General features: G+C 46.3%; 1 protein-coding gene across 2 annotated transcripts in view; it reads right to left on the reverse strand.

Annotated features, from left to right (window-relative positions):
* SLC9A8 (solute carrier family 9 member A8) overlaps nt 1–21324 on the reverse strand; it is a 62348-nt gene that overhangs the window by 13979 nt on the left and 27045 nt on the right. For both annotated transcript variants that reach the window (XM_016143734.2, XM_016143733.2), the window contains 6 exons: nt 20751–20852; nt 19641–19675; nt 15427–15570; nt 10499–10637; nt 8936–9041; nt 1767–1883 (listed from right to left, as the gene is read on the reverse strand). In XM_016143734.2, the coding sequence (XP_015999220.1) occupies nt 1767–1883; nt 8936–9041; nt 10499–10637; nt 15427–15570; nt 19641–19675; nt 20751–20852 (643 nt within the window). The remainder of the gene's footprint in view (nt 1–1766; nt 1884–8935; nt 9042–10498; nt 10638–15426; nt 15571–19640; nt 19676–20750; nt 20853–21324) is intronic.

Genomic DNA, 21324 nt, shown 5'->3' on the forward strand with positions numbered 1-21324 from the left:
CTGCAGGATTTGCAGGAAGAGACACATTTCCGACTTTTGGCTCTGCTCCATGAGTCAAAAAGAGTCCGACATTTGTGCTCATTGTACAAACAGTGGCTTGTGTATCCTAAGGAAAAGCACCACACACATTTCTAGTCCGAGGCTCCCTGCTTAAACTGGGACATCCTCCAGACGGGCCTAATAGCTAGGGAGACAAAGACTGTGTTTTAAAACAGTTGAACATCATAAAACAGTGAGGCTGTTTTAAAACATTTTGGTCATGTTTTTTCTTCAAATATATATCCTTTTAAAACAAGTCCACAAGTGGGACAGTAGATTAGCCCTTCTTGAATTTTTTTCTGATCCAATAAATATTTTTGTGATCTTTCCAAATCAGCTCATTTAGAACATGTTCAGATCTGTATTATACTTTTCTCTGGTAGCATAAATTCTATTATATGGGTATGTCATGGTTAATTTAATAAATCCTCTGTCAATGGTTATTTAGACTGTTTCTTTTTCAGATGTTACAAACTACAACAAACATCCGCATGCACAGGCAAAATCCCTGATGGTAGAATTGTGGATTAAAGAGCATGTGCTTTTTAAATTCAGACAGATGCTACGAATGACTCTCCAAAAAAGATGGTATCGATGTACAGACCCACCAGCAGGGCATGTTCTCCGTACACCCATGCCCGAAGTGGGTAATATCAAACCTAAAATTTACCAATCCGATGGGTACGAAACAGAATTTGGCTTTGATTTGCTTAGAATTGATGACATTTTGCTTTATGTTCATTTAATTGTGAGAGTCGGGCCAGAGTCTTCAGCCGTGACTTTCTGAGAGGGGTGCTATGGGCAAAATACCCACTGGACCAGAAAGAGACAGGCATGGCTTCTAGACTCACTTCTGAGCCAGGACACTGTGGGGCAAGACATCTGACGTCTCGGCACCCGAGCCCCCTTATCCGTGGAATGAAGTCTCTGCGCGGCCTGCGCCTGCCTCGTGGCACATGACAGCATGGAACTAGCGCCTCGCCAGGAGGCGAGCTCCACCGATGCCAGGGGCAGCGAGGACGGCGAGGGCGCAGATACTTGGGGGACCTGTGCAAAGGGACAGGTATAAACCAGGGGGGAGGGATGTGAACTGAGTGTGGGAGGAACAAGGGCTCAAACCAAAACTGCTTAAAAGAAACGGTCCCCCTGGTTCACCCCAGTTCAAACACCTCTAATGCAGAATCTCCCCAAATCACAACCTTTGGGGTCATTTTGTGAACAAAGGATCCTGTGGGCAAGTCTGGGAAACTCTATAACCATCTTCCTCTCTCAGAAATTCACAACATACATCAGCTGAAGAGTCTTGCGGTTGCGAAACTTGCTGAACTTTATTTACCCGGGATTTCCCAAACTCTTTTTTTTCACTGCGGAGCCCTTTTTCACCCTACGCTCATCAATATCAGTTCCAAGGAATACATTTTTGGAAATGTCAATTTAATACATTAAAATGTATGAGTCTTAAATGTTCATAATAAGTAGTTCTCATTATTTTTGGTTTTAAAATTGTAGGCGTCAAATGTTCCATTTGTTAGGTATTTCTGGAATTTGTTGGGTTTGCTTTGTGGGATTTGAAAGACAGAGGAACAAACAAAATATAAGGAGTGCAGTATCTGGCTCTGAGGAATCCCGCTGCCTCTGGGCCAGGGAAGTCTCGGACTCCTCAAACGGGAAGGAGGAACGCTGGCTCTGGGTCGGCCTGCGTGGGACCACGCAGAGGCAGAACTCACCACACAAGAAGGCCACGGTCCGGAGGGTTTGCTGCATGAGGATCTGGGTGACCGGGGACAGGTTGTGGTGCGTGTAGTGGGACATCACGATGCCTGAGAACAGGATGGCCATGATGCCTGGAAAGGGAAAAGGGGCAAAGCACCCAGGTATGAACGGAGCAGAAAGGCACCTGACGCATGATATACTAATCTCTCATGCTTCTTACAAGTCCCTGGAGCCTATAGTATTTGGTGTTTTAAGAAAAAGGAAAGGAGAAAGGAGAAAACCGTATCTGAGGGCTCCTTCTCTCTGGCAGCCTCAATTCCAGCTGGCTGACCTCGGGCCAGGTTTCCTCCCCACCCTTAGTTTTCTCCTCTGTGCAGTGGAACTAAGAGTACTCACTCATGGACCTATTAGGAGCGTAATGAAGATCAGCCACGCAAAGTGCCCATCCCAGGACAGGTGTGGGCTGTCACTGTCATCCACAGATATAATGGGGGACAGATGAGCCATTCTTGGTGCAGAAAGAGCGAAAGAATCTGGGTATGGAAATCTGGACAGATTTTTATTTACTTTTTATACTTTTCCTTAATTTTGAATTTTCCTATAATCTCCATGAATTATTCTTATAATATAAAGAGATGTGTTATTTAAAAAGGTAATGTCTTTTCTTTAAAGCTCTCTGTGAGTCTACGACTTTCATAGTTTACTAAGGATTTGAGTCTCGACGTGACGTTTGTCAACTGCCATTGCCACTCCCGAAACACTTCAGGTGGGCTTCCTCTCAGTCTCTCCCTGCCCAGGGTCTCTCATATAAGGAAGCTGAGATTTTCACAAAGTCATCAAATAAGCTGCCAAAATATACGAACTGCGAGTCAAACTTCATAAGTGAAATTTTAACTCTCTTCTGCCACACTGTATGAGCAGGGCTTACTGGCCAACTTTCCATTTATAAAAGGGTGAAAATCATAGAACTGTATCTATGTCTAGAGACATTTCAACTAAGCTTGCTGCATAAACCTTACCCCACAGAAGATATGGGGAAACTCCGCTCTCTGTGTTGCCCAATAGGCTGCGACGTTTTATCTTCTAGCCCTCTTAGGAAATAGTAAATTCCTTTGCTCTTTGATTTTTTCCCTATAAAGGAGGCTAGACAGGGACATTCCAGTAATGCTGCCCCCGAGCTACACCCGACAAGATGGGAGAAGAGGATGGAGTGAGCAGGAGACTTTACTTGCTGCTGGAGACTACCAGAAAGACTGAAACTCAAGATCGGCTCCGAGCCACTGCTCTGCTGGACAATGAAACCTCTGGTGGTTCTCAGTAGTTCCGCAGGTGGCCGGCCACCTGGAGAGCTGACCCCTCCTGACCCCGCCATCAGAAGACAAAGTAATGCGAAATGACAGGGAACAGACCAGAGCCTGGGTCTGGCAGTCAATCAAGACTCCGGAAGGAGGGCACTGATGACACACTTCTGCTTCGATGGACGTGACCTTAGTTAGCACTGCAGACCAATGCTGGAAGTCGCTGGCTTCTGGGCTTCCAAAGGGCTTTGTTTTGTTTCAGCAGCCTGCTTTGAGAAGGGTTATCAATTCTCTGGCAAAGCTGAGACTCTGGGGCTCTTGCCTTGAAGTAAGAGGTACCCCAGAAGAGCTTGAGGCACGTTTAAGTTGTGACACAAATGGTCACCCACCCATGTCATTGGTCTGTCCACAGAGACAGGCCACCACAGCCCAGGGAGAGTCCTGACACTAAATAACCGCTCCAGAAAGCCCAAGGCTCTGGGAAGTCAGATGACAGTGGAATATGGAAGTTCCCTCAGTGAAAAAGTAGAGCCCACTGCCAGGCCCCCAGGGAGCTGTCTTGCCCCCAGGCTCTTCAAGAGGAGGCAGGCTCAGTGCAGGCGGACTTTGGGAGGCCAGTTTAGTCAGGTGCACTTGGCTGGGGCTAGGAAACTCAAACTCCTCAGGGGCCAGAAAACAAGAATAAAAACATTACGTCATTGGGCAGCACGTCGGTGAAGAAGGCACAAGCCCATCTACGAAGGGCTGCCATCGGCCCTGTGCCTGGGGCCTCGGGCTGACCAGTCTTCGTTCTGGTGTTCTGAGAGATGCCAGATAATCTGTTTCTTATGGGAAATTTCCTAACTTTTAATAACGGAAACTGATTCAAATGTTTAAAAATTTTTATATAGATAAATAAGCCCCACCAGGGGACTGAATTTAGATCAGACGAAGATGGGCCTCTGGTCAATGCGAGAGTGAAGAGCCAGTCACCAACCATCTTTACCCCTCGCTAGTCCGGGGTCCAGGCATCTCTAGAGTTCTGGGGGCTAAAGGAGAGAATCAAGGTCAGCAGTGGGACAGCTCAAGTGTCACCCTATGTGCCCTCCCTAGGCAACGGTGACTTCTCCGCCCAGGCCACCCTCATCCATCAGCTGCCACCTGCACAGGCTGTGAACACACGAACAGGGTAAATGGTGCAAACGGCCTCACTGCCAGAGATAAAAGGGCCCCGTAAGGATGAATTCCTGACACATTCACTTCTTTTAGGAGAAAAAATCACTTAAGGAAGCAGATAAAATGGTCAGCCTCTTGGAAGGAAGAAAGGAGAAAGAGAAAATCCAGAGAAGGAGAAAATCCATTTCTAGTCTCGGTTAAATCAATTGTAATAAAGGAACAGAGTAAAGGGATTGAAGCTCAAAAGGCAGACATGCAAAGGGTGTCACGGTCCCATTCCCACTGTATCGTATCTTACTAGGTAAGGCTGAGTCTCTTTTCTCTGTTAATTACCCAAGGATAAACATGTTTTGCTATAAAACATCCAGACTCACAGGTACAGAGTTAAACAGGTCTCCATTCCCACCGCCTACCCAGAGGTAACTATTATTAATAGTTCACTATGCAAATTTCCAGCTCTTTCACTATGCCATTATAAAGTTGATCTATCTTTAAACAGTAATAAACAGGATTGTGTTAGGTGTATGGCACGTGTTACCAGCACAGCAAGTTTTTAAGCGGCCTCCCACACCTGCCTTGGCGCACGTAACAGAATCCCAGCTCCTTCCCAGGCCTACAGAACCCTGCGGGCTGGGTCCTTGCCCCTCTGTCCCAGCTGCACCGACCTCCTGCTCTTCTGGGGTGTGCCAGGCTCCCTCACGCCTATCTGGGACCCTGAGCACCGGCTGTTCCCGCTGCCTACACCCCTTCCCCAGACCCTCCCTCCGCTGGCTCTTGCTCACCACACAGTCTTAGCTCTGGTGCCACCTCGTCGGGGAGACCTTCCGACCCTCATCTCATGACGCTGCCACCCCTTGCCACTCTCTATCACATTACACCTCATTTCACTTCTCACTACCCGAGATGATGGGATGTTTCCCTACTTGCTTAATGTCTTCTGCAACAATAGCTCCAACACCACGGATGGTTCTTGGCACAGGGTGGGCATTTATAAATGTTTACTGAATGGATAAATGAGTGGTTTTCCAACTTTCTTACTTAAAATTTAACAAAATATCTTGGAGTTCTTCCCATGGTCATACAAATAGGTCAAATTCATTTTTTAAGCAGCTGCATAGTATTCCATAGTGAGAATAGACCCAAACTAGCTTAATCTTTCCCTTTACTGATGAGCATCTAGTTTTTCTCTCACAGGTAGTGCTGCAAAGGAATTCCTCGGATACACACCTGTGCATTTGAGTGCTGCACATATGATACATTCTATCTTTGGCTGACATGTCCCCAACACTTTACAGAAAGTGTTATGTCCTCATCAATCTTACAGACTCATCCTTCAACCCTAGAAAATTCCATCCTCTGTGACCCACCTTGACAGAGTCACTCCATGCCAATCCCGCTCCCTCAGCCAGCCCAGAGTTGGCTCAACTGGCAGGGGCGGGGCGGGGTGGGGGGCGGTCTATCCATCTTTGGCTCTAGAGCCAGAGAGCAAAGGAGCCCGCAAAACCAGCTTGAATGAACAATGGAAATAGTTAACATCAAATGAATTAGAACAAAGATTATGAGAATGGCTAAAACTTCTGAGTAATAATTAGGGGGATTATTTAATCTGCTGTTGAAACCAGGATCCTTTGTGAGTGAAAGGGGTTTTATTAATTTATCATGTTGGGGCAAAAAGGGGAAACGTACGGTCACCCAAGTAACAACACACATCGATGCCTCTTACTTGCATTGTTCCCTTTCATCCTCATCACGAATCTTAGGGTGGCACTCTTATTACATGAGGAACTGACAATCAGAGTGGTTAAGTCTGCTGTCTGAGGTTTCACGGCTAATGGTGGAGCTGGGATCCAAACCCAGGTCTGTCGGGCATCCTTAACCACTGCATTTTAAACGCGTGATTTAGGTCAGCGATTCCTATGGAGAGAACGTCCTGCCGGCGGTTACGGAGACCACTCGCTGTCAGTCCTCTGTGATAATCAGGCAAAGAGGAGCACGACAGGGAAGGAGGCGTTACCTTTCCCGTTTGCACTCTGACAGCGGGACGCGGAGGGTCTTCACAAAGCCCTGCGCGACAGCTACCCCAAAGGCAAAGAGTGTTTGGGCCGAGCCCATCACCCAGAGGTGGATGATGCGTTTTTGGCTGGCATGTGCTGTCTTTGGCCTTGCTGCACAAACAGCAGAGGTCTCTAAGGAAACGAAACCCTTTCAAACAAAAAACACTGCCTCTCTGAAGAAGAGACAAGCAAAATACTCCCTTGTTTTCATCGCAAATTCCAAATGGATGTATAAAATACAGTTCTGCCACAAGGTACTCAGTGTTCAGCTCAAAGGGGTGGGGAACAATTTAGAAAAACAGAAGTAAAAATATCTAGGCTAGAGCCAAATGACTCACAGGTAATGTTTATGTAAGTGCCAATATTCTGGAAAGATAAAAGGAAACTTGATGGCAAAGACTGGGTTGAAATTATCCAAGAGAACTGGTTTGGGATTAAAAGCAAAAAAAAAAAAAAAACCCTGATGTTTACCAAGAGTCGTCCAATAAAAATGGCCAGAGTCATCTCTGCTTCCTCCTTGGCAAGATCCACTCACAGAGCACCCATGCGAGATTCTAGAAAGTGATCTGTGAGAAAAATCCTGTTCAATAGAGTCATTAAAAACCACCGGGGACTTCCACTTTGCCCATGAAGAAATAATTGCTGCGCAAATTGCTGTCCTGTTATAAATAACTAGAAAACCTGATAAAAGATATAAACCTAAACTGTCCTTGGTACTGGGATTGAGGAAGGGGAGGATGGTGACTCCTGATAGAAAGGGAACAAGCAAGGTGACCACTCCTGCTCCGGGCCCCACCCCGCCTTACTGCTTGGATGCAGTTCTCCGCTGAGTCTCTGGGAAGGGAATCCTAAACCAGGTCTTGCTGAGAGGAGGGGACAGATGAGAGCAAGGGGAAGCCAAAGCAGCTAGGACACCAGAGAGAGGAGCTGCACAGGAAGAGAGCTCCAGAGAGCTACTGTCCAGTCCCCTTGAATCTTGGACCGATACCAATCTATACACCCGTGGGGTGAGAATCCAAGAGGCTGGGGAGCGAACCGCTGAAAAGGACTAGGTTGAGCAATTCCTGAAGCGAACCCAAGGCCAGGAATAGTCTGCGTACCTGTAGGCTGGAACAGAGCGACCTCATAATACGCGGGACAGGAGGTGAAGTCCTCAGAGGGAAGTGCATGAGTTCCTAGTGCTACTCTAGACCTGCCCTGACAAAGTTTAAAAGTAAACCTCAGAAGGATTAGACTGACTCCAGGAAACTCAGATACGGGCAGAAAAAAAATCCAGAACTCTACGAAGAATATCATAAAATCCAGTACTCTACAACACAGTCCAGTTCGCAGTGACTGGCATCCAATCAGAAATTAATAGGCAAGTAAATAGCAGGGATTTATGACTCATGAATAGAAGAAAATTAATCGACAGAAACAGACCTAAAATTGACAGAGATGATGAAATTAGGAAACGAGGGCATTAAAACAGCAGTTACAAATGTGCTCCATATGCTTCGGAAGGCAGAGACAGCCATGGACACGGGAGGAGGGACAGGAGATATAAAAATAACCCGAAGGGAACGTCTATAGATGAATAATGCATCGCCTAAAATGAAACACGCCCTGGATGGGATTCGGGACACTGATCATGACAGATGAACGTATCAGCGAATGTGAAGACACGGCATCAGAAACTAGCCAGAATAAATCAGAGAGAGAAAAAAACAACTAGAAAGAAAAGGCAAGAGGTATTATGGGATGACAGCACACTGTCTATTATAATTTAAGTGATTAGAGTCCCGAAAGGAGAGGAGAGGGGAGAACAGAAGAAAAAATTTCAAGAGATGGGTAAAAATTTATCAAATTTGATGAAAGATATAAACTCACATAAGCTTTAAACCCAAGAAGCTCAACAAACCCCAAGCAGAATGTAGAGCGAACCACACCAAGGCACATGAAGATCAAATTGCCACACACCTATCAGAATGGCTACACTTTTTAAAATTGAGAAGTGTTAGTGAGGCTGTGAAATAGCTGGAATTTGCTCATACATTCTGGTGGGGACGCAAAATGGTCCCGGTCGCTTTGAAGACCACTTGGCAGTGTCTAATAAAGTAAAATATATACTTACCATATGACCCAGCAACCTCACTCCTAGGCATTTATCCAAGATAAATGAAATTATGCACAAATATTCATAACTGAAATCTGAAAAAACCCTAATGTTCTTCAAATAGCGAATGGATAAAGTGTAATACAGTAAGAGTGTGTAAACGACTGATCCATGCAAAAACACGATGTCTCTCAAGAATGTTGATAACTAACAGCAATGAGACACAAGAGACTACAGGCTGCGTGATTTCACGTATATGACATTCTATCACGTAGATGACAGAACGCAGCTCCATGGGTGCCGGGTCCCAGGGCCCCGCCCTTCGACAGCAGGCCCTTCAGAGGCCTTGTTCTGGGAAAGAGGCAACCGTGGGAGTGACAGAGATCTCTGCTACAGGACGGTCAGTAAAGAGAAATAAATCCAGATGCATCCCTAGACAGCCAGCAGATTCCCGCTACTGCTTACGCTCCTCTGAGTTGTGACCATCTCTTGTGACTGAAAGTGACCCCGTGACATAACCTCTCTCAGGAGGCGGGACAACGCGCCATCACCCCAGCATTTCCACACTCTTGTTCGCTTACCAGAGAGTGAGATTCCTTCTGCGAGCCCATAAGGAAGATAAGCAAAAATGATCATCATGCCGAACTCCAAGGAAGGCGTTTTCCTCAAGTCGATGTGCTTTAGCACGTAAATGACAGTAGTCAAGGAAAAAGAATCAAGGGACAGTTGACGGGAGATCTAGAGAAGTCACACAACTGTGGCCCCCCAAATATATAATGAAAACAATGGATACAAAAGACTTTGGAACATCCCAAGGTAACAAGGGAAAATCTGTCATTGCGGATTTGTTTTGTTTTGTTTTTTTTTTGCAGGGAGATTGTTGCTTTAAGAAAGGGAATCGGATAAAATTAAGAAATGTGAATTCCTGAGACAAATGGTAAGGGAAAATTCAAATCAACGTAAGTCAGCCTATTTAAAAATGCTGACCTGGAGGCTGGCAGTGTGCCAGGGCTGCGGGGCAGAGCGGGGCTGCAGACGGTCTGAGGGCACCCCCACTGCCAGGCCCCTCCCAGGGTCTTGTCACTCTTTCACCCCTCCTGACATCAGATGAGATTAACTAATGGGGTTTCCGGAACTCTGGGTTCAATGCCCCATTGAAGGGCCTTTTTCTCTCTTCCCGGAGCTGTCCAAAGTCATGCTCCTGTAAAAGGAGAATCTTCTCTATGTTCAAATATCGTTCACAGGCCTGGAGCTCACAGCACCCATTCACTTGGCTTCATTACAACAGACGCTCCCCCTGCCCCTCTGAAGAAAAAGATAAATATGGAAGGAAATACTGAACTGGAAAAAGTTTTCTTTTCCATTCTGTTTATTGGTACAATATGAGAAGCTGCCAACCAACTCACTAGAGCCTTTAGACTTCTGGACAAAAGCGTCGAAGGGAAAATTCAAGAGGATGGCAGGCAAACATGCCTGTCACAGGCAAAAGAGGCTTTTCCGGCCATCTGTGAAGCAAACTGCTCGTGGAGGAGGGCCAGGTGGCCATCTCCCCAAGACGCAGGCTCAGGCTGGCACAGAAACGGTCTGGTGCCTCTTCCCGTTGCGGACATGATGAATTTTTGACAGCAGAGAAGGTGTCATTGGCCTTAACAAGCTGCTTTTCGTCTCCCGCTGGAAAAGCTAGCTCAGGGGCTGTTAGGCAAGAAAATCATTGCGAGTAACTTAGATGGAGCTCACTTTGAAAATCTCTTTTCTGGTCCTTCCAGATAAACGCTTTCAGATTTTCTCAATTTTACATTTTCAAAGGAAATTAGTTTTCAAATTTTTGAATGTGAAAAGTGAGACGGAGGAAAATGAAAATCATCTGAAAGTACTCTGGGAACTAAGAAGCCGCCAAAATCAGATCTGATACCCAACAGTGTATGTGTTTTTTAAGCTTTGAAAAGTGACATCCTAAATTTTACTTGTTAAATTTAAAAATCTTTGAGTTTAAAGTGCTCCTCAAACCAAAATGAAGCCTAAAAATCTTCCAGCAAACACGTCAGACTAAAATTGGCCCCCTGAAGGAACTAGAGAAAATGGCTAGAGATGGATGTAATTAAGAATAATCTCAGCCCCGCGTGTTTGTCACGTGAAAAGGATATTAATGCCGAGATTAAGCCAGTGAGTGTGCCGAGCGCGGCTGAGCCAAAGAACATTTTGAGGAAGTAGCCAAGGGCTTGTAAAAATGTTTGCCACCCACTGACATCTGACATATTTTTTCTTGTTAAACCTTCAGCTGTGCTAGGAAATGAAAGAAAAACAAAAAGAAGTTAAAATGTTATAGACGAACTTACTAAAAATTAACTTAGAACTCAAAACTTCTTTCTTGCTTATTCTCTCATTCCTCCATTCAGTGAGTCGAACAGGTCCTTGCTCACCTACATTGTTCCAGGCACTGTGTTAGTTTCTGGGGGTGGTTCAGAGATGAGAGCGAAGTCCCTGCCCTCGAGGAGCTCCCCCAGTCTGAGATGGGAACTGGTGACCACGTGGGGTCAGGGCAAAGGGCTGTAGAACACAGGGCGGGCACCTAACCCAGATCCGTGGGCGTCGAGGAGGTCCTCCATGATGTGTGAGCTGGGTGTAGATTCAGGATAAAGAAGGATTAACCACGCGAAGAAATGAGGGACAGCACCCCAGGCAGAGGGCACAGCGTGTGCGGAGGCAGGGAGCCCAGTGGGAGCGTTCAATTCCACAGGTTAGTGCGGAGCAAGCACAGGAACGGACTGTGGGGGAGGGGCCAGTGGGGAGGACAGCGGCAGAGGTGAGGCGACCGCAGCAGGCAGCAGCAGGGACCTGTGAACGGCTTCCGATGAACCCCGCTAAGGAGTTGGTACTTCATCCCGCAGGCCCTGGGGAGTCACGGGGTGTGTTTCTAATATGGGCGGATCTTGTGATAATACCTGAAACTGAGGCTGTGGCATGGAGTCAGATTAAAATGAAGCCACCTAAAGAAGAAACCATTAGGTAGCAGCTGAGAGGGTGAAATCGGGAGCATTGGGAGGAAGAAATGAAAGAACTTTCCTTTCACTGCAACGGAACAAAGGAAAACACCAGAAGCCATTACATTCAATTGTTGGTTTTATCCCCAAAGGGAAGACCATTATACCATTAAAATGGAGTTGTTCTCCTATTTATCTTTCTGCAGATTCTACCTTCCGGACCTTCTCTCAAAACCACCCACTTCTCGCCCTCCCTCCCCTACCATCCTCTGTCCTGGAGCTTAGGCCTCACAGCTGTCTCTGTATACATCCCTGTCTTCCTAGGGATCAAGCCATTTTTCCACCCGTGGCCAGAATGATCCGGTTAAAATGCACACCTGATCAGGTGATTGGCCTATTCGAAAACCCATCCACAGTTTCCTGCTGCTTGTCAGCATGACCTGACAAGCAGATACCTCTTGATCCCACTTTCCCATTCGGGATGGGGCCCTCCTTGTAGGTCATCTTTCACTCCGCCCTGGCCCCAGCTAACTTCCCAGTCTGTTTCTCAAGGTCAGTGTCACTTCCTCAGGGACACCTGCCCTTGACTCCTTCACACAGGCCAGCCCATTTACAGGCTGGTAACTGCCTGGTAACTGACTTCTCCACAGCATGTGAAAACTGATGAATCATCCCATGAAGACCAAGCCTGCCCATTCACTGCCACATGTCTAGGACCTAAGGCAGAGCCTAGCACACAAAAGATACTCAATAAACTTTTGCTAAGTCAGTAAACAAAACGAAGACTTGTCAATAACAATATTCAGCTTCATTAATCAGTGTTGACTAAGCTCATGAATCAGTATGATTTCAAAGCAAGAAAATCTCTGATAAAAGGGTAACTTGGTCAAATAACCTCAGGAAGCCTTTCATGGCAATTCAAAGCACAATGTGACATAATAAAGGTTCTCAGAAGTCCTGCAAAAAAAGAAATCTAACTTTTTGCACACAAATGTTTTGCAGACTCACCGGAAAGCACGATCTCCCCCTTTCTACTCCTTTCCTAGTAAACTGCAGGTTAACACCCCACCTTGGGGATCCAAAGCGGTGCTTACTGGGCAAGTGCTTTTGAAAGCTAAGACCACCTACAGCTTTCAAAGGGATCTGTAGCCCAGGACGTGGTGCGCAGCCCCTACCCCATATCGCTGCCTCGGCTGGTATACTGGCTGGTACGCCAGCTGGACCGGCTTTCTTTCTTCTTAATGCAGAGAAAGCTGAGGCCAGTGGTTTCTGAACTCAAGATAAATGAAAGTAGAATCTGGACTCTGAGCTTCAGCTATAGCTGGAGAGAACAGAAGTTTTTCTTTACAGCAATTATTTTAAGAATTGTCATAGTAACAAGTCAAAGCTAAAAATAATTTAATTAAAGTTAATGAGGAAACAGAAGACACTTAGCTTTCTGGCACTTATGTAAATGAAAACATGAAAAAAGGGGTAATCATTCCTCTATTTGGTTGCAAAGGTGTGTCAGATTGTTTTGAAAATGATCATTTATGAACTATACCCTTAAAAAAAAGACGTGATTCTACCTTGTAACCAAGGAAAGCTGAAAACAGTCCCCTTCTGTAGTACAAAAAAACAGGGCAGGTCTACCGAGCCCCCTTCTTCCTAATCCCTCTTATATCTGCAAATGCCTGCCAGCTCCTAAGACAGCTCATCTGACAAGCCAAACTCAGATCCCTGAATTTCAAGTGACTTTTCCCCTAGGACTGCAGTGTTCACTTCTCTGTGGGCATCTTTCTCCCACCCTGGATTGCATTTGTCAAATCCAATAGTCTCCGAGCAGCATCTGGCACGAAGAGGGCCCTCGCCAAACGCTGATGGTGGATGACCAGTCTGCAGCATATCTGGAGAGTCTGTAAAGCTGGACGTGGCTCAGGCCAGTGGCTCTACCCAAGCCTGTGTCCCACGAGTGGTGGAGGTAGAGCCTGAAAGCTACATACGCATGTGGTCCGCAGGTCCAGTTTTGAGAACTGTCATTAGAGGTGATTGTAGCCTTCAAAAGCACTTTTCCAGGAAGAACCTTTGGTTACTTATAATGACTCCACCATGTCTCATTTTAAAAAGAAAATATCTCTTACTCGTTGGCCTGTCTGTGGCAAAAAGACGTGGAAAAGTTCAGAAAAGGTCCTACTTCTGACAAATTTTTAAAAAATAGAGACGTAGCAGTTGAATTTAGCTCCTAATATATAAAAATAATTCACCTCCAATTTGGGCAAAATTCTTTACCACAAATGTTTGATACATGCCACCAGGATACAAGAGAAAAGTCAAATCCAGAAAGCTTAATATCTTTCTGAGTAGACCTTAAGTAAGAAAAAATATTGCCATCAGATTTTTTAAAGGTCTTATAGTACTATGTATGATAATTTCCTAATAAAGCTATAGAAATTTTTGCCAAGAGAAATGTGAAAAAGCCAATAAGAGGGAATTGGTTAAACAGGTCGTAGTAAATCCATAGAAAGGAATACTCGGTAACCAGTAAAATGATGTTACAGAAGATTATTTTATCGACTCTGTTCAATGGAAAAGCTACAGTACAGTATATGAGATATAAGCCCAGCTAAATAAAATATATGTATACTTTTATCTCTGGGAAGTAACAATGCATATAATTATTCTTTCTTTTTTTCTGTGTGTTTTCTAAATTACATATGAAGAATATATGTACTACTTTTAGAATAACAAAAATATTTTAAGGTTTTTTCATTTAGGTCTGCTGAGCACTTTTGGCAATTAAGCAGCCTTTGGGAAATTCTTCCTGCAAAAGTAGGATAAAAAAGGGGCAAACAGTGAAACACAATGGGGCAGGAGAAGAAGAGGAAAGGGTCTCACGTTAACTGACGTCAGATGCTTTTCATGTAGTACTAGACTTAACTATTCAATCCTCAAGTCCAATCCTAGGCTAAGGCCTTATCATCCTCACTTAACTGCTGAGACGCCTGTGGCTCAGAGAGGTAAAGAAGCCAACCCAGGTCACAGAGCCATACGAGTGGCATCGCCAGGACTTGAACCTGGGTCAGCCTGACTCCAAAACCTGGGCTCTTTCTACTATAAAACATCATTTTAGTTCAAGGTAAGAATCGCAAATGTCGACTATAATAAAGCTTTTAAGAAAATGCTAACTGCCGCAGAATATCACACGAGCAAGGCACCTTTCGACAAAGGAAACAAGTCAGTGTTCAGATCATAGAAATTCTGTTCTCTAACAGAACACTGACTGACCCCTAAGAGTCTCTTGGCTCGTCTCTGATACACTGTCCTGGGCTCTCCTGTCCAACTGCTCTGTTGGTGCCGTCTCTGTTTTTTGGCAAAGCTGTTTGCGTCTCCTGCCCACACGTGCTAATGAACACCACAAAGTACACAGTGCAAGGAAACAGCCTTCCATCAGATAAACACATGTGAGACTATCTTAGATTCATTTCCTTTTCCCAATGACTTCTTGACATTTTATGATTCATCTTTAATTTTTCAGATCCCATCAACAAGGGCGGTGATACAAATGAACATCAGAGAAAGATCTGCAGTTTCCAAAGATGCTTTCACCCCATAGCATCTTAAGGCGGGACGCCCATTAGTATCATTACCTTACTTTACAAGCTGTGAAAAGGTGACATGCGACCGCTCCTAAGTGAAAGAGTAGGGCCTCTGTCTACTGCTTTTGTCTGCAACGATGCAGCCCAAAACACTGAGCCCTCAAAGGGCTGCTCCATCATTGTCTGGGGAACTTATTAAAAACCCAAGTTCCTGGGACTCGCCCGGGAGCTGTGAGGGTGGGGCCTGGGAATGCCACGTTTAATCAGCACCCCAAGTGATGCTGATGAGAAGCTGGGCTCCAAACTGCCACCATAAAAGGTGGACTCTCCTCTCCTCACCACCCCAGACCTTGACCATATTCCTGGGGCACAGCAAGGCTGGTCAGGACAGAAAGATAGAGAAGCGGGTGAACCAATCACCCAGAGGACAAGCAACTGTACACATAGCTGCACGGAAATATCTGTCCCCTTGTTATAAGGATGTTTAGTTCTGTCACTTGAAGACAGCACACTTACTTGGTCAGGACAATGGAGACTGCATCGTTGAGGATACTCTCTCCGAAAACCAGCATGTTGAGCACTGGGTCCACGTGAAGGGCATTGAAAATAGCAATAGTAGCCACTGGATCGACAGCAGAAATCAGGGAGCCAAAAGCAAAACTGGAAAGAAGGGAACAGGAAGGGGGAATTCTGTAATGCTTGCCACTTGGTCCACATATTAAAACCTTAAAGCTGAGGATTGTAGTTGATATAATATCATAGTACATACTGCAGCCAAAGGAACTACAGAGGACAGTACATTGTTTTCCACTTATAATGTCTGCAAAGTGACACTCCGAGTGGAGCAGTGAAGGGCCCCCTTACCAGGACCTGTTAGGAATGGCTGCTTTTCCCCTGTAAGTATCAAGACCAGTGAGGACGGGAGACCTTAAACGCATGAGTCTTCCCAGCCTTCTTGGCCAGAGTAACTGGATGGCTCCGTGGCCTCTACCAAATGACCCAGCGGCTCCTGGGTCTGGCCTCTGCTTTGCCCTTGCTACCATCTGTGACTGACCACAGCCTCCACTCAGACTTGTAACGTCTAAGAAAATGCCAAGCTGATCATCTCTAACAAAGCTAGACCTAAGCAAGTATTGAGAGAGAGAGAGGAAGGGGGGGGCGGGGCGGAGAGCGTGCGCACGATCGCCTTCTGTCCCCTCAAACTGCTAAGCCTGGCACTGCCTTCTTTCTGCATCGGCAGAAGGGTTAGGTCTGCCTCTTCTACAACACGAGACAAAACACCGAGCCCCAGCGGACAGCCGGGCAGGCGTGAGAGACACAGCGGGACTATTTGCCGCTGCTTCCCCCTCACCAGCTGGCAGCCTGGGCGGGGCGAGGGAGCTACTCGGCCTGAGGACGGAGTGCGCTCTGTCCCCTCTGCCATCGCCAGCAGCCCTCAGTGGCCACTGGACTCGGGGCCCAGGGAGAAGCGTGCTGGCAGGAGGAGGTGCCTGGCTGCCTTACCAGTCACAGTTCTCTTCTTCGGAAATCAATACTCTGGCATTCTGGTTTCCATGGTAACTCCCTGTAAGTTTGATTAATGTGAATTCGTGCAAGAGAGGCTGCTCACTTCAAGGAGAGTCTCCAGATCCCAAGCCGAGGACCAGACCCAAAAGGTCTCAGCTCACACTGCGGGTCCCAGGCCTCCCCTGTCCTCACATAGGTTGTCACGTGCATTACGAGCTGTGACTTTACCTGCCTCTTGCCCTCACTGTGAGCGCCAGCGGGGTGGGCGCTGTGTTTCAGTCACGGGTATATTCCCAGGACCTGTGCTGACCTCGGCCCAGAGATGTGTGGAAGGCAGGCAGCAGGCAGGATGGAGGGAGGGAGAGGAGGAAAGGGAGGGAGTGCCACCAGCCAGACGACTGCCAGCCTGGGAGGCCGTTCCTCCGGGGCCTTCATGCGGCAACCCAGACACAGAGCTTCTTGTGCCTCCTTCTCCTCTTTCACTGCCACTCTTGGCACCCACAGAAACATCACAAGGGCTTTGAAAGAGAAGCATGTCTGAAAGGGGGAGGGAGAGGCGGGCGCGTGCGTGGGTGGCGGGGGCGGGGGGGGGGGTGGTGGTGGAAGGGGACAGGCCTGGGGGTTCCTGATGAGTTGTTGCTCTGCTCAGCTGCCCCGCCCCCATCCCCCAGCACAGTGCAGCAGAGGACAGCCCTGTTCTCTCTGCTCAACATCCACGCACCCTGGCTTTGTTAACAGCGCCTTAACTTTCCTTTGGGGAGCCACCTCACCTACTCTCCATCCATGTAGTGGCACGGGGCTCTAGGAGTGGACAGGAAGCCCAAGCCTGGTCGTCGATGGCCGTCACCAGGCATTTTAGCAGGTCATGGGGAATTGGGTTGGCCCTTGTGGCAGGGATGGCTGGCATAAGGGCGATGTGAGCCCAGAGCCATCAGCGTGGCCACATGGGGCGAGTGTGCCCAGCTCTTCCCTAGTCTGTCATAGAGTCTGTGGCATCCTGAACTGGAATCAGTAGCAACTAGAAGATGGGCTGATAAATCATCAGTTAGAATGATTGGTTAGAAGGCTGGACAGAGGGGGGCGGCCTGTGTTAAAGCAAATCAAGTGAAACGGTCATTGTGGACTCCAGGTGGTGGTCACACAGCTGCCGCTGGACATCGCTGCTTCATTTTCTCTGTGTTTGGAATTTTCATAATAAAAAGTTGGGGGCAAATGCTCTGCATAAATCACGTAACACATTTGCTTTGGTTGAGAATCTAAATCACAGAGACTATGAAAAGTCTGAAATACGAACTTCTTGAGTCATCAGAGGTCAGGATCTAAGGGGTCATTTAATCATGCCATCGGATGTCCTATTTCACATCTTCAAGACCCAGTATTTTAAAAGGCCAGAAGCTAGAAGTTAACTTAAAAATGTGTTTTCTTTATTTCACCATCTCAAAGAACAGCAACATCAAGGAAACAGTACAGAATGATGAAATAATTCAGGGTCTATTTATGCATAAAATCTCCAGCAGAAATATCACTAAAATAAAATCTTATTGCGACAAAATTATTTTTAACATTTTCCATAGTGCAGAGGTCTACGGGTCTCATGTTTGACCTGCACGGTGTTTGGAAAAACTCAATAAATTGTCAACATTTGAAAACCGGAAAATTCCCTCTTAAAATCTAGAAACCTCGCTTCTTTTGAAAAAAAAATTTTAAAAATATATCTAGTAATTCTGGCCCCATAATGGCAGTCACTAGGTGGAGCTGTGACGTGGCTGTCCCCTTTAGACAAGGTGTGCCCTCTGATTCACCAGATTCTCTGTCACCACCTCTACACATGCACCTGGCCAGCTCCCCTCTGTTAAGTGCCCTGCCAGGCTCTGCAGCTCTGTGGGTTTGTGACTGCTGGCTAATTTCTCCCAGAGCACTTCACACCCATGGGACAATTTCCAACAGGAAAGGGAGTGTCTGCACACGGAGGACGAAACTCTACCTGCTCTTGTTCTGCTTGTCTAAGGGACGATTTTCTTCTTTCTCTCCCCCAAACATCCCGAACATTGGTTCAACTCAATGTCACAAGAATTTATCATGCATTTTCTGTATCTCTAACCCATTGCCCCCAAACAGGTTGAAGAGCTGAACACTACGACATCTTCCTTTACTTCAGATGAGTACTGGGCATTTCTTTTCACTTGCAAAATATCTACAAAATGAAGGACGTCACTTCTGTTTTATTTCTAGCTCCTTATGGAAGAGAAATTTGACTTTTGCTACTTGATTATATATCAAAACTATCTTACAGTCAAAGCTCTGAAATTTATGTCCCTGGGAGAAAAATGAAGTTGGATTTAATGTTATTGGAGGCACATTTCCCATGAGAAGGGCTCCAAGATCTAGTCCCAAGTTGCTGCTAAAGGCCGAAAGCTCTGGCTGGTCCATGGGAGAGACCGAGGGCTAAGCACACGGCCCCACTTCCCGGCACCCCTCCCCCGACCCCCGGGGGGCCGCAGGGCTAAGTGCTGACTGTGGACATGAAAATGCAGGGCAGGGCTACATCCTCGCTGGATTTCTCAGAGAGGGGAGACCAGGCAGCACACTGCTTGCGTACTTTTTCAGCACTAGATCTATCTGGTACCTTCTGAGAGACAGCTGCCTAGGTTGCTTCTTGCTAAGCCGATTATGGAAATTTCTGGACTGGGCACCTAGGCAGCAGCTCTGAATGCTCATGGGAATAGCTTCAGACTAGGGACATCGGCCATAGAGCCCCTGGCCCTATCTTCTTGCCCTGCCCCCACCCCTTGGTATGACACAGTAAAGATCCACGCCTCGCTTCCCCCTCCATCCCTAATCCATCAAAATGACAACTTTTCATTGCGGCCCATTGAAAAGACTTAGAAATCAGTTAGAGATGATTAAAAGAACAATGGTGTGGCCTGTCGTGTGTATGTGTGTGTGGGGGGGCAGTTGACCCTCCAGGGTTATTCCTGCCAAAACTTAAACTAAATTAATCGTTTCAATCAACAATGCTCTCACTAGAGATCTCCAAAATTCCTCAATCTAGTTTGCATTCATCTCAGAGACACGAATTAACTCAGAATAGATTCTACAGCAGAAATCATCAGTAAAACAAAGAGAGAAAGAATAGAGAAGTACCACACCCAGGAATTAACGTGGAGAACATTTTCCCTGGTCTCAAAAGTAGTCACATGGGCGTTACAGCATGAAAGATTTACCTGTCTGTCATGTTGAGTTTAGCGATTACATCAGCCTGTAAAATAAAACACACAAACACACAGACACAAAAAAACCCCCTGGAGAACAGCCAAGAAGATTAAAATGTCCGTTAGTGCTTTATCACAAGCTAAATAAGGACATTAATCTTCAGTTTTCAAACCACTTGAAAAAATAAAAGAAACTGGTAAGTTTTAGTTTAAACATGCATTCGATCACCATACAACAAAAGTATGGAAAAGAATGCTACATTTTTCGAGCCAGACTACAGTTTTCTTTGCTAAAGTTTACTCCCTCTTGGTACTAGAAGCTGAGCAATGGAGGAGGCTGCATGACAGACGGATTTATTCTGGTGCCATCAAGGCAGCAGTAAAGGTGAAAATCGGATGAAATACTGGGCTTTAGCCTACAGCCGTCAAACGCAGCAAACACATGTGACGCACATAAGAGAAATCTGCCCGTCACCCAGGGGCCAGAGCTTCAAACTTTCTGCCCCTCATGACAAAGGAAAAGAAATGTGACACGCGTAGCTGTGCATAATGCAAAGCCACAGACACTACCTTCCTGGGTAGGTTGGCTTTAAATGAATTCAAATAATCTGAACCCAAAGTACGGAACACCCAATTGAGGATACTGGTTTAGCAAATAGAAAATCCGGAATACATAAATCTAAGGTGGTGGACGAGTTAGAATTGAGTGAACACATTCAGGCTCATTTTTGATTTTTAAAATGCAAAATTACATTTAAAAAACAGCATTTAACCTTGATTCTGTCTGACAACACAACTGATAATACTGTAACTTAAAGATCTTGATGGTATATATTCTGCTTTACTTTTAGGTATTCCAACTTAAGACAATATCAGTCTGCAAATAAGAGCAAATACTTTTGGGGATTATGGAAAAGATTCACTCAATTCCAGATATCAAAGCTGAGGCCACTAGAAACAATTTTAGCATGACTTTACCGTGCCTCCCATGAGTCTAGATTTCCTGACAGAACTTCACCTTGAACGTGAAACCCAGGCCTAGTGAGGCATCCCTAACCCACCTCCCTGCACTAGCTCTAAGAATGTAAGATTTTAAAAGTTGTTCAAAGATGTTTTTCTTACCTGGCCCAGAAAATAAATTCCTCCACCTACTACAAAAGCGGAAATTGCTGTACCGAAAACAGCAAACAAGGTGATGGAACCAATATTTTGAAAGAAGTTACCCTGTTTGAATGAGCAGAAAGGAGGGAGATGATTAGAAACGCTGGTCAGGTGGGCGCAGGCCTGGACCCCCGCACCCGGCCCTCCTCTACGAAGGGAACCATCGCCCACCCTGTTTGGCAAGCTGGGCCCCCGGCAGTCCTCCCTCAGCCCCACGCCGACGGCAGAGCCTCGTCCTGAGGCTCTAACTTTCCCCACGTCACTCGCATCTCCCTACTTCTCTCCACTGCCACCTCTACCGCCCCTGCCAAGCTGGCATCATCCCTCCCCAGCACCACTACAGTAGCTTCTGACGCGTCTCAACCAGTCCTGGCCCCTTGCCCTCCCTCCATTCTTCAGAGGATTCCAGAATGATTTTTTGCAAAAGACAAATCTGACTGTGCTGCCTTCACTCTGACCCTGACTTCCACTGGAAATGAAGCTGAAACCCCACCAAGCCTGGACGGTTTGACCCTTTAACCCCCGCCCTTTGTTT

This window comes from Rousettus aegyptiacus, unplaced genomic scaffold (assembly GCF_014176215.1).
Source record: "Rousettus aegyptiacus isolate mRouAeg1 unplaced genomic scaffold, mRouAeg1.p scaffold_m13_p_12, whole genome shotgun sequence".
Lineage (NCBI taxonomy): Eukaryota > Metazoa > Chordata > Mammalia > Chiroptera > Pteropodidae > Rousettus > Rousettus aegyptiacus.